Raw genomic sequence first — 14,241 nt, 5'->3', positions numbered from 1 at the left:
CTATTAGATCAAATAAAAAATGCTTATTAGAACAAAGGCATCCGCAGCCTGATGATTATAGAAAAGGGGGCCGCTCCCAACAATTTATATGGAAGAGGTTAAATTTATTGAACATGTTCTAAACTAAGCTATGCTAATAAGCCCTTGCTGTTTAGATTACCTAAATTTTGTGATTAGGCTTTCACATGATCCCCCGTTCTGACATGGGTTGGCATCACAAAACATGTCTTCACTGCATGTATGGCCTGTGTATCCTGCTTCACAGCCACAGGAGAAAGAGTTGATTCCATCAATGCATGTTCCATGTTCACAAGGTCTATTTAAGAAGAGAAAGAATATGCAAGAGAATCAAATAAATGTAACAAAGTAACAAAGCAGCATGAAGAAGATGATTGATTATTGCTGCATGTAACAAAAAAGTTATTAAAAATCAACTTTATTGATTGAGAGGAAACATGGGGATTATTTCATTTGTATCATAAGTGCATATATCTGATTATGCTAACAATCATATATATATATATATATACAATTATTGTACTCTTGCCTGACTGCACATGAGTTTATTTAACATTGTCTTGTACAAAATGTATATATATATTCTAAAGCCCCCCCCCCCCCCCCCCAAGGCTAGATAGGGTTAAAGAGAAGGTTGAGTTCTGGGGAGAGGTAACAAATAATTTGTGAACGTTATCATTGTTATTATGATAGTGTGGAGGATGTCAAGCATGACCAGAACTCAACTTTATCTTAAACAAGAACACATTTGTGCCCTTACACAGATAAAAGTTACGTGAAAAGCAAGCACATGTATGTAGGATTATGTGAGAGTGTTCAGTTATTAGATTATAAGGCTGCGACGAGTAGTCAAATATTAGAGTACTGGCACTGTTGACAACTACTCAATCGGGCGCCAATTTTTTTTTTGCGCGTCACCGGCACTTGCCACTATCCAGGCCAACGCTTACCCGTGCCCTACGGGGAGAGCACGGGCATGGTGGTACCATGGGTAAAAATGTTTCCCAGCTCAATCACTGTCAACTCACCACTCAGAAGCTGAGACAAATGTCCCGATTTCTGTTTGTGGACTAGGAGGAAAAGCCGTCCGTCATCTTTGGTTTTAAAAACAGCATTGTTTAATATTGTTATAATTATTATATCAGAGCATTCAACTGCAAATCGAAGTAAAATTGCGGGAGTTTTCGAAGACGGACTTGGGATACTTCTCTACCGTAGTATGTATGATGCTGGCTTTTTTTTTTTTTTAATTTAGAAAAAAAACATGGCGTCCGAGTATTCGCCTGTAAGCATGGGAGTGTACTTGAGTACCTCATTACACTGTTATGCACAGCCTTAGTAGATTGCTTTCTGGAATACTTGGGTTAGCTTACTCGCTTGCACATTCATCCTGATTGCCTTCACAGTGTATTCCTTCAAACCCTGCAGTACAGTCACACCGATAAAACTGTAGATCTTTCACACAGGAACCTCCATTTAGACAGGGTGAAGAAGCACATGGGTTGATCTCATGCTCGCATAACAACCCTGTTGTTTAGAAAGCGGGAACAAGAGATGACATGATTATCAAAATCCTACAATATGGTACTTATTTGAAAGTATCCCAATGAGCTAAAAAATATATTGTGTGACACTCGATGATATGCTACATGTGCACACTAGAGGTAGAGCATAGACCTTAAAAATGGCGTAAAGAACACAAATCCATCATTATTGTTATGTAATATTTTCTTCTTATTATTGATATTAAAATTTATGCAAAACATATGCAAAAATACACATTTAAAATTGATAATAAAGTAAGTAAAGTTCTTGGAGATAAATACAAAATATGCAAGTTTTTTTTTATTACAAAAGAAGAAATATATGTATTTATGAAATTCTTATATATTTCTTTGTTTTTTTACCCTAATTTTTTTTTTGCTGCTGTTTTAGAGTGTTATTTGAACCAAAAATCAGTTAGTATAGATGATCATTAAAACTTAAATCTCCTCTAGTCAGCTTTGTCCATTAGATTAACATTATTTTCTACCTCTCTGATAAACTCAATACCAATTATAATCACCTTGATATGCTGGTGGGCACTGGCATTGAAATGTAAGAGAGTCTCCGCTACATGTAGCTCCATTGAGACAAGGGTCTTGGGCATCACAGACAGTCAACACCTCTTCACATCTCTCTCCAGTGTAACCTACATCGCACAGGCAAGTGAAGGAAAGGGGTTCTTCTATGCAGGTTGAGTTCAGTCCACATGGAATGTCATCACACCATCTTATCTCCTCAGCACAGGTTTCCCCTTTAAAAAAAATACATGTACACACATGTTGACATTAATGATAGTATCCCACAGCAAATCTACCAGGAATTTGGTTTTGTTTTCATCTTTTAACTCAAAGTAAACTAAGTTTCAGCAAGTGTTGAAATGAACTCAACTGAAAGGCTAGTTTACTTACCTGTGAATCCATCAGGACAGTGGCAGATGTAAGTTGCAGTTTGATCCTCACAAGTAGCTCCATTCCTACAAGGATCTGGCTGACAGAAGTTGACCTCTGTCTCACAGGTCTGTCCAATGTATCCCTCGGTACAGGTGCAATCGAAGGCCAAGGTGGTATCATCACCAGATGTACATGTGCCTCCATTTCTGCAGGGAGAGTCACTGCATGCTGTCCTGACTTCATCACAGAACTGTCCGGCATAGGCCTCAGGACACGCACAGACCGCTCTTTTTCCAAGATCTTTGCAAGTGCCACCATTTTGACAGTTCCAATCAGCACACAAGTCAATGTCATTGTCGCATATAAAACCGTTGTATCCCGTTGTACATGAGCAAGTGAAACTGTTGATGCCATCAGTGCAATTACCATCGTTTAAGCAAGGACTGCTCCTACAATCATCAATGTTACTAGAACATTTCACTCCTATATATCCCTCTCCACATTGACAGGTGTATCCACCTAATGACAGTTCAGAGACTAAGCAGGTTGCACCATTCAAACATGCATTATCATCACAATGATCTATGTCCTCTGAGCAAGTTTTTCCACCAAAGCCAAAGAGACAAGAGCACTCAAAATCGCCAATGCTATTCGTACAGGTTGCATTGTTCATGCATGGTGATAGATCACAATAGTCGATTTGTTCCTCACACAGGGAGCCTGTCAACATTGGGGGGAAAAATTGAGTTTTAGCTGTGGTTGACATAGAGTACTGAACGCAGGGAATGCACAAAAAGATTAAGGTATGGGAATGCACAAAAAGATTAATGTATAAATTGTTATATTCCACATACTAAGAATCTTGCTCTATGATTGGTCAAAAGTAAATCATGTGATGAAAGATAGTTCGCCTATCATTGATGGGAGAAGCAAAAAGTTCATTGCACTGTGTAGATATTAGTACTATCTACACTATCTTTCACTGAAGATAGAAGTACTATCTACACAGTGCAACGCACTATAATTTTGTATGTTGCGTATTGCTCTCCTCTTTAAGCGCTCTTAGTGTTAGTACGCGCACTTTAGTCACGCGCAAATTATGGTCGCACCACCATACTGCATACACTGTACATTTCATACACCGTTTGCTAGCTGTTAATTGATGACTTGTTGCTCTAAAATGACGGAAGAAGTGAAATGTTTCCGATGTGGAATATAAAGCAAATAATCGCCTTTTGGCGATGGCAAACTATCACTTCCTCTGCGATCTGAATATATACGCTATCTTTCCTCAGCTTTGCTTCAGAAAGATAGCTACGTCCAGATCGCCTCGGAAGTTATAGTTTGTCCCATCACCTTCACCAACGGTAATTATTGGCTTAATATCTGGAGATAGAGAGAACGATTCCTTTATAGAAAGAAATAAAACATTAAAATTGTATGCCTTTGAGACAAACATTTGACATGTTCAAAGGATATTAGAGTGAACAGGTAAATCCAAGAATCTTAAAATGCAAAAGGTTATTAAATTTGTTGGAAGGTCAACATACAATAAAAGATGACTACGTAGGTGACGAAAAGATAATTCATTTGTCTTAAACTGAGAGTTGTACAATTTTGACTTGTTGAAAATGAGGATAATCATTGGTATACCTGTATATCCTGGAGCACACATGCACGTAAACTGATTGACTTCATCCACACAAGACGCTCCATTGAGGCAGGGATCAGAGTCACACGGTAGAATCTGATCACCACACGTAGACCCTGTATATCCCAATCCACAGATACATGTGAAGGAGTTACTTCCATCAAGGCAGCTTGCATCGTGTTGGCACGGCTGGCTCTCACATTCATCAATATCTGTAAATATCAATGCAGAAAGTAATGGAAATGGTATGTTTTAAAATGTTAAAATGAAAACCTATGACCCTTTAGAGCGTCAATCACCTTAAACAAAATTGTAAAGCTAAAATATATGAAACTAGAAATATCGCAATCCGTATTGCCGTGCAATGCAATGCGAATGTATCCCCCGACAGTGACAGCGATTTTGTGTCATCCTTATGTTCGAAGGAGGGACAAAGATCACCTCTCCCCTCCCTGAAATATAAGGATGGCGTAGAGAGGTTGCAACTAGTGGCTCAGACTTTTGTCAAGACTAGGAGCAGCATCACCAAAACAATATGTGTGAAGATTAGAGTATAATGTATCTCTGTAGAAAATTTGAAAGAAATGTGGCAGTTAAAGCACATAAAAAACATAGGACCTTTGACCATATAAGAGACGGAACAATGAGGGCAGCATTGACCAAAAGTGTAGATGTGTACATTGTACCAAGATACATCTCCATACAAAATTTGAAAGAAATCCGTCATGAAATATGTCCTGCAAAGCGCAGACTAGACACCCACCAAAATATGACCTTAGACCCTATAAAACACGGGACACTGGTGGCAGCATCACCAAAAAACTATAGTTGCATAGATTTTACCAACATACACTTCCATTGTCAATTTGAAAGAAATCTGTTAAGAAATGATGCAGTTAGACCATACACTACGCTGTGAGTCAAAAAAAAGTTTACACCTAGAAAATCGCAAATTATTAAAAAAATCATCTATGAACAGTAAATTATCATACATCTTATGAAAGAACTTTCTGCAGCTAAGGCACAAGGCCAGCTGAGCTTCATGAATAGCGCACCCTGAGGTTCCGGCGGTGGGTTAATGGGGAAAACGGTTGAAGCGCTGGCTAGCTTCTGCTCCGCGGTACATGCTGCATGCCGCATGCTACTTATCGAAACGCACGAACGACGAACACAAACAACTGTTGGATTTTGGATTCATTTCCAGCAGCATCAATCACGTTACGGTAAATATGATTTTATTTTAGTGGATATTTCATCCACTCTCTGACTTTGCTTCTGACATATCGGCATTTGGGAGCTTGTATAATTATCTCCCGATACTTGTAAAATGTGCTGTGTGTTGAGATTGTCTTTTGAACGGCCGCAATGGTTTGACACCCAGCAGAACTTCGTGAGTATTTGCCGCAGCCAGCGGTTTCGGGAGTGGGTTGATTGAGGAATCGTTGAAGCTATCTCCCATCTGCGCTGCTTCCGCTTGAGCAGAAATGAACAATTCACTTGGATTTTTTTTTATTGATGCTATAAATGGGAACTTGATACCACCCAAGCACTATATGGGACTGTTGGCACCTTCTGCAACTTCTATTGAGACTTCTGTATTTGTTATATATGTATGTTGACTATGGGCTGTACTACAATATTGCAGATTTTTACAAGAGCCATATTGTAAATTGGGTGCATCATTTTATATGGAGTGGCTTATAGTCACTTGTGTGTGAATCTTCAAGGTAATTTTGTGGCTGAAGCAAGGGCTTGTAACTAAAAAGAACTGAGTTTGCAGTTAAAACAAGGTATATAGATGAACATGTACAATTGAATATATTTTAAGAAAACTAATTACAGCAAAAATATGGTCTTTACGGTATGCATTTGCACTGCGTTACGACATCAATAGGTTTTTAATAGGTGAAAGGAAGGCCGGTTGAAAAATACTAATTTTGATGGTAAAATACTAATTTTGGAGGTGCTGAGTACTAATTTGTACTTCCAAAGGTTGGCAGCTCTGCATATCAAATATCAAAGAACAATTGTGCGTGTGTGTGTGTGACTTTGCTTAATCTGCAAAAAGAATATGCAATGCATCTCATTTGATACAGATACATTCAATTCATTCTCTTACCTTAATACTTTTGCGCAAGTCGATTTTCCATACGCTTTACCTTCTGGTCTTTAATAACACAGATTTCAGTGAATACGCGTCTCATTTGGTTTGCACTGTCAATTGTCATTCTTTTCAAATGTAAAAAAACAAATAACCACAGGGGGAGGGGGGTGTCTGAACGAGCTTTAAAAATGGGGTACTCAGAGCCATCTTTACACAGAGTGGCTAGGTTTCAGTTTGTTACTCACAACAAAGCGCAATTTTTTTATGTGCACGGTAGAGTGCACATAAGACATCCATCAAGATATGACCTTTGACCCTATAGAAGATAGAACACTGGAGGCAGCATCACCAAAATCTATAGGCTTGTAGATTATACCAAGATACACCTTCGTTTAAAATTTGAACAAAATTCCTTCAAAAATGTGGCCTATAGAGCGCACACAAACCATCCAAAAAAATATGGCCTTTTACCCTATAGAAGACGGAATGCTGGGGGCAGCATCGCCAAAAGTTTTAGGTGTGTAGATTATACAAAGATACACCTCCATACAAAATTTGAAAGAAATCCATCAAGGAATCTGGCAGTTAGAGCGCACACAAGAATATGACGTGGCGGCGGCGTAACGCCTCTGAATCCAAAGTACCTGACCGGCATACTGCCGGGGGATACAATAAAACTAAGAAAAACCTCACTTTACATTAACCTGCCATTTACTCAGATTACGATGAATATAGAAGGCATGCATGGGTAATTACACAAAAAGTAACTTTCCAAGCAAATACGCTAATTTTCAAGTTTAAAAAAAATATTTAAAAAATTTAAAAATGCAAAAGCCAGATAGAGGGGTGTATTACTATTAGTCCTAAAATAAAAACTTGTTGTATTGCCCTTAAGGTGCCAAAACATGGGTCGGTTAGTCGGAGAAGTTTTTTTATTTTTGTAACTTTTTCTTTTTGTCGCCCTCTTTGGGCCGATATTTTTCAGTGTTGAATTTTTTTCTCCGCCCTCTTTTGGCCGATATGTATAAATTAGAAATGAGTCTTCCTGTACACGACTCCCTGGTTTCTAGCTGGTGCAGATGGTATAAACACGTACACGGGGCCTTTAAATCTCATTTAAACAAACAAAATACATATTTTTGTATTTATTAATTTTAAAAAATCTAAAAAACGGTTTAAAAAAAAAAAACGTTAAAATGTCGACCGTAGATTTTCAGATTTTTGGGTCGGTTGCTAAGAGCAATACAACAAGTTTTTATTTTAGGCCTTATCATAATACCACAACATGTACGTGCACTGCAGGTGACTGAGGATCCATTAGATTGAGGTCACTCAAGTTGGTGTTTGGATAATCTTATGCCAAGGGGACCTTCCCTCTTGTGAAAATGTCCCTTTAACATTCAATATGCATTCATTACTTAGAAGATGTTTTCAGGCAATCCTTACCAACACACATGGATGCATCAGTAGAACCTATCTGCATTGTTGTAGTTTCACCGGGGCATTGATGACATGTACTTCGCTGAGTTCCACTCTGATAAGTACCAAGCGGACATGCCGTACAAGGGCCAAAGCCTGATGAAGAGTACTCTCCAGCTGCACAAAACTCTGCACAATGTAAACAAAAAGGATCACACAAAATAACCTTGTATTTGGCTAGATTGGATTGTTACCGGTACATTGATGCACAAATAAAGAGGATGTTTAATTAAACATTGATCTTCTTGAAATGAATGGTCGAGCCTGCACTTCAAATATCTGAGAGCCTTAAAGGTAAAGACCAGTTATGGTCATGCGATTGAATTGTGAAAGAAACGTTGTGGAATCGATCAGAAAAGGTTGATCATCTGGCATCTAGCATCTGCAAGGTTCTGGAATCATCAAAATGATAAGAAATTTGGCCCATTCTTCGTAAAGTTACAAGCACTATACACAGAAAGATGTATATGGGACTACCCTATATCTCTCACAGGACCATGAGAGAAACAAATTTACCAAATATATGAATTAGTAGGCGGTTTCCCGGCAAATTTTTTATCATCATGTATTAGTCAAAATATATTCTTTCACATGATTGGTAATGAGAGCTTCCATTTCATTTTTTGAAATTGGGGCGTTACCAATACTGGTCTTTACCTTTAAAGACTACCAATCACCTATTAAAATGGATAACTTGTGTACAGACAGAATGTATTTAATCAACTGAAAATAAATTCACCTAACAATATTTAGGAATAATGATAGGAGTGTGAAGGAAATAAGTCCACAAAAGTTCTCTTCTAAGGTAGGTTATCATGAATGGCAAATTTGCCAGAAAATACCTGCATGTGCAGCTATTTAGTGAGGTACTTGATAAGAATTACATTAGAAATAATAAATGAAGAATGATAGCAGAAAGTTATTTTTGTTTGGGGGGGGGGGGAAGACACCTGTGTATATAGACATTTCATTTCAGGGGGGTAGTGTCCACCCTAAGGGCGGGTGCAGGGAGGCTTTGACATTTCAGCAAATTTTGATAGAAACTAAAACGTCTCATGGTACTACCGACTCTAATTCGATGCCGGTTCTGTATGACGAAGGAACTGAATGATTGCGGGAAATAATCAATAGCTCTAATGAACACATTAAGTGGGGGAGGAGTCAGTGCAAAGAGAATAGATAGAGCTTCCTACTCCCTCGTGAAGCACGGAAGCTTTGCAGTTTCATCAAATTTAGAGAGAAATATGACGTCTCATGGTATACTTTCGACTCTAATTTAATACCGGATTTTTATGATGTAGAAACTTAAATAATTGTGTGAAATAATATGTTAGCCATATTGAGCAGGTAAAGCAGGGGAGGAGGTGGGTGCGTGCAGGGAGGAGGGAGTTTCCTCCCCCCCCCTCCAGGCAAAGCGCAGAAACTGTGACGTTCATTTAGCAATATTTTGAGAGGAGGAAGACATATCGCAGTAATTTGGTCTTTAATTCGATGCCGGCTTCTGTATGATGAAGATACTTGATTGCAAGAAAATAAATGTGAGCCATAATGATAAGTGAGCATGGGTGCAGGGGGAAATTGATAGAGCTTCCTTCTCCTGCGCAAAGCACAGAAGCTTTGGCATTTCATCAAATTTTGAGAGAAAGAAGATGTCTTATAGTACAACTTCATCGACTCTAATTCGATGCAGGCTCCATGGTTTGATCCAGGATCTTGAGTTTGAGAAATAAAGCCATTAGGCCAATAGCAAGCACACAAAGCAGGGTAGTGGGTGGGTGTATGAAGGTGAGAGTTTCACCCCTCCTGTGCCAAGCAGAAAACTTTAAAGTTTCATCAAATTTTAAGAGAAATAAGACAACTTTTGATAGTAATTTCATCGAGTCTAATTACAATTATGTTCACATTTGTAAAATGAAGGAACTTACTGGCTAGAAATAGGTTTAATTGTCATAGTGAGCATGCAAAGCAGGGGTTGGAGGTGATGCAAGGAGGGATATTTCGCCGGGTTTTCGCCTCCTTCCGTATCTGAATTAATTACTGTATACTCTATGTTGAAATAATTGTTACATATATCATGTATATATACATTGTGTTTTATATTGTGCTGTTGAGAAGGAAATAAATGTTAATAAAAAAATTTTAAAAAAATAAAAAAAAAGAAGACGTCTCGTTGACGCATTTCTACTTAATAGGGGTATTTAGAATGACCAGCCCTCTCTTTCCCCATACTCTTTCTTCTTTTTTTTCTCCTCTTTTTTTGTTGTTGATCACTTGAAAAATCATAGGGGGGCAGTCGCCACATCCTCCCCCCCTGCTTCCCTGTAGGGCCACCCCTGCCTGTACATATGTTGCTCCAGCTACACAGGCAACAAAAAAACCCGGCCCCCCCCCCCCACTCCTTTTGAAAACACCCCCTAAGTCCGGTGTGTACCGGTAAAGTCAATTTTGTGTATGTACGAGCCGGACTTTGGTGCGTGAAAAGTACCCCTTTACCGGACATTTTGGTAACACGCATGCGGTCATTCCGACCCCGGAGTAGGGGGGGGCCGGGCAAAAATCCAATGAAACCCCTGGTTTAGAATTATCCATCGGTGACAAATTAGAGCCTGAAACAATCGCTGTGTTGTCATCAGACTAAAAGCCAATACCAATACCAGTTCTTCCAAAACACATGGTAAGGTAACAAAATATGTTTCTTGCACAGATAATTGAAAGGAAAACAACTGATAAAATCACAAAATGCATATTACATACAGACGTAAGATAATCTAGAAATATATTTCAGAAATTTTACAAATTCAAGGCAGCGTTTAATTTATTTTAAAAAAGCAAATGGCTCTAAGCCAAATATACATGTACTTACCAATACATTCAAGAGATGAAGTAGAGCCTTTGTTTAGTGTTGTCATGCCAACAGGACAGCTGGTACATTCTGTAGCAAAGAATTCCTCTTGATAGCTTCCTATCGGGCAATGGTTGCATGGTGCTAGACCGGTGAACGAACTATAACCAGGTTGGCAGATGTCTTGATGTGACAGGATGAAATGACAAAATGTGTATTGCAATAAATGGGTTCTGGACAAAAACTAAGCACCAGACTTTCTTGATTAAACCAAGCAACTCCTCTCCCTAAAAGTGTACACTTGTCTAAAGAAAAACCAAAAATATTTGAATGTATTTTCCTATTTAACAATGCTGATACATGTAGATTTAAAACAAACGTTTGGTTGAAAATCTTTTGACTTACATTGTTGGTCATAATTTCCAGATTATCATAATTATTTTTACCTCAATTTATGGAATAATTTTGACAATGATTTATTCCTAATAATCTAGATGATAGAAAACCTTCAGAGATTGATTGAATAATGATTTGGTGAGTGTTTGTTTTTCATGACTGCTAAAGCATGTGTATGCTACTATGCTAATCAACTAGGGGACCTACGTCCATAAGTTATAACTGACAGAAATGAGGATTAATGCCTCACAAAAGGGCTCTAATATAGCATATCAACACGGTTTTGATCCTGGGGCCTCACTGTAACGAGGCTATTGCATAGCCACTGAATCATGACTGTACGCAGCGGGGCTAGGGTACACGGCCGCCCCTCACAAACGCAAAAAAAAGAAGAAAATGCAATAAATTATCAAAAACTCATTGCATTTTCCCCGATCCCCAACATAAAAAAATCTTCTTTGTGGCCATGCCTTGAACCATAATGCATGGCCCTGCAAAGCAATTTTTCCTGTTGGGGACCGGGGGAAAATGCAATGAATTTTGATAATTTTGCATTTCTTCATTTATTTGTATTTATAGGGGCGGCCGCGTACCCTAGCCCCCTGCTGCGTCCAGTCATGATTCAGTGGCTATGCAATGGCCTCTTTACTGTGAGGCCCAACGATCAAAACCGTGTCGATCAGCTAATTAAGGCCCTTTGTGAAGCATTAAACCTCATTAATGCCAGTTATGAAGGACGTAGATCCCCTAGTTGATTAGCATAGTAGCACACACATGCTTTAGCAGTCACGCAAACACAACACTTGCAAATTATCATTCAATAAAATCTGAGAAGTATATACTATTATCTAGATCTATTAGGAATAAATCATTGTCAAAATCATTTCATAGATTGGAGTAAAAATAATTATTCCACCAATATGACAGTGTATTTCCTTGAAGCTTCCTTGAAGCCTATGTATAGTTTTGGTCAATGGATGCTGGTCTTCCTTAAAATAGCAAGAGACTTTACTTTATAATAATGTAGTTTGTTTTTTTTCCTCCTCAAGTAGAACATATTTTTAGAATTTCAAAAATCTGTGTGTATCCATTTGAAAACAAATGTGTCAGTAAAAGACCCAAATATTCCACTGATCCCTTTCAAAATAATATAGGTAATCTCTGCTGCGTATTCCATGAATATTTTCCATTAAAATGAGCATTTACAATTACAGTGAATGTTCGTACCTATGCACTGGCTCACATTCTTGGATCCGACTGCAATAGTAGATTGTCCTTCGGGGCACTGATGACATGTGAACTCTCCATGTGTGTCTTGATATGTCCCTACTTCACACTGGATACATTCCTGAGTTTCATTGCCATAGTAAAAGCCACTTCCACATGGTACTACATAATTGAACAGAGAATAAATATGGATTTTAGGAGTAGGCATATTACAAAGAAAGATTACAGTATACTAAATACAGGTACCGGTATAGTGATTAGCCAAAAAAAATATCTATTTTCTAATCAAATGCACATGTATTTTGGTTAAATTTTAAAAAAAATGGAAACCTTGTTTTTTCCCTACTCTGTTGATTTACAACTTCTGGATCCACAGGAGAGTTTAAAAGAGTAAATAATAGAAACGTAAGTATATCACGTGTATGCTGCTTTAGAAACCCACCATAATCCGATCATGATGCTTACTCTAATGGAACATTTAGCGTATCCATCTCCAGAAGTGGTTTTTCCCGGTACGCTTGTTTTTTTCAGTTCTTAAAACGTTTTCGTACAATATGCATATATAATATGCAATTGCATGGTCAAGCCATGATATGGAAGGTGTATTTAGTTAACTGCAAATGTACATGCACTGTATTTGAGAATGGGCATGTGATGATTGCCTATATATAGCCATGGCGAGAGACTTAAACCTAAGGGTATGAAATTATTACATGCATGTATACATGATGTTACTGAACCAGAGGTTTACCCTAAGCGTACTGGGGGATGGAAAGAAAATCCACCTCCCTCAATGTGTGCCATATTATAATTGAGGTTGTTATTTTGCACTGCAAGCTTCCATGACTTTGTGCATGCATGTAGCTTTAATTAACATATATTATACAACACTTAGTAGATCCTTGTCATTTGATTGGAGGATTGTGGTCGCATGATATTCAACAGATACACTATTGCACAGGCATGCACTATTCGACGTAGTACTATTCAACAAGCATGCATTTTTGGTTATATGCAGACTGTGTACCTCTCTGCCCTGCACGTATCCCATTGTTATATTAGCTGCGCGCATCTGACATGAAGCTCGAAGGCAATTTGAAGGTAATCGAGAAGGCCCGACTCCAACTTTAATATAAGGAGCCCAGCATAATTTGTTGAAAGATTAATGTTCTATTATCTACTTCGATGTTGTATAAAACAAATAATGAATGTTTTATATTCGTTCAATAGCGGGAATATTTCATTCGTTGAAAGATTAACGTTAATTATTCAACGAGGCGTTAGCCGAGTGAATAGAACGTTAATCTTTCAACTCATGAAAAATATTCACAATTTTGGACTCATATGCATCATTATTTGTATGCTATCTATTGATATGCAAAATTTATGAAACTTTAGCCAACAAGTACTGCGCAAAATAAAAACCATGAAATGGGCAGCCAAAATAAAAATTCTCTATACCTGTATGTATTGTACACAATGCAAAAAGGTCAACATGTGTATAATAATTTGTGATAATTTCAAGACCGTGTCAGTAATAGATATTCCTAATGCAAAGCCCCATCTACACATCACATGCATGTATATGGCCACGATCCTAGGAAGAAGGAGAGCCCCATTCTTACTTCCACCTGAGGCCAAAATTTAAAAAAAATATTCTGCCTTTCTAGGACTAAAGAGTAATGTTAACTTGGTTATGAAGTTGTATTTTTTTTTACGTTTTGCACATACATTCGTTACATGACATCTTACCACAGCGATAGATGTCGTTGTTAACTGTATAGGGAGGGGGTGCACACCAATTCCACTAATTCATAGTTGAAAGAGCTCTCATCCAGTACAGCAGTGAAATCATCTACTCTAGAGCTCAGGTCCAACTGGCCACCCTCAATGAGAGTCTCCACAAGACCAATCATTTTTTGCTCTGCATCTAGGCTGCATCATAGTCATCCTGACCTTCGCCCACGATCACATTAGATTCAACGTTAAATCCAATGACGATTCTGAAGGAAACAAATTTTGAATAAAAATTATCAAATCCACACTGCACCTCAAAAGACCATACAACTATTTAGAGTATGTGTTTGGT

At 38.1% G+C, this 14,241-nt stretch overlaps 2 protein-coding genes across 3 annotated transcripts in view; both read right to left on the bottom strand.

Annotated features, from left to right (window-relative positions):
- Nucleotides 1–14,082, bottom strand: part of LOC753055 (neurogenic locus notch homolog protein 2) — a gene marked incomplete at its 5' end in the record, with an annotated part of 71,838 nt that extends 57,756 nt beyond the window's left edge. For both annotated transcript variants that reach the window (XM_030990788.1, XM_030990789.1), the window contains 9 exon segments: nt 161–316; nt 1,392–1,545; nt 2,084–2,314; nt 2,472–3,173; nt 4,107–4,316; nt 7,655–7,816; nt 10,551–10,712; nt 12,153–12,314; nt 13,905–14,082. In XM_030990788.1, the coding sequence (XP_030846648.1) occupies nt 161–316; nt 1,392–1,545; nt 2,084–2,314; nt 2,472–3,173; nt 4,107–4,316; nt 7,655–7,816; nt 10,551–10,596 (1,661 nt within the window).
- The window catches only part of LOC105438273, a 16,365-nt gene continuing 16,206 nt past the window's right edge, over nt 14,083–14,241 (bottom strand). The window contains exon 4 of the mRNA XM_030989883.1: nt 14,083–14,155. Coding sequence (XP_030845743.1) covers nt 14,083–14,155 — 73 coding nt within the window. The remainder of the gene's footprint in view (nt 14,156–14,241) is intronic.

Source organism: Strongylocentrotus purpuratus, unplaced genomic scaffold, assembly GCF_000002235.5.
Source record: "Strongylocentrotus purpuratus isolate Spur 01 unplaced genomic scaffold, Spur_5.0 spur5_scaffold_19, whole genome shotgun sequence".
Lineage (NCBI taxonomy): Eukaryota > Metazoa > Echinodermata > Echinoidea > Camarodonta > Strongylocentrotidae > Strongylocentrotus > Strongylocentrotus purpuratus.
The sequence above is the reverse complement of the archived record's forward strand: the minus strand, read 5'-3'. Positions and strand labels throughout refer to the sequence as shown.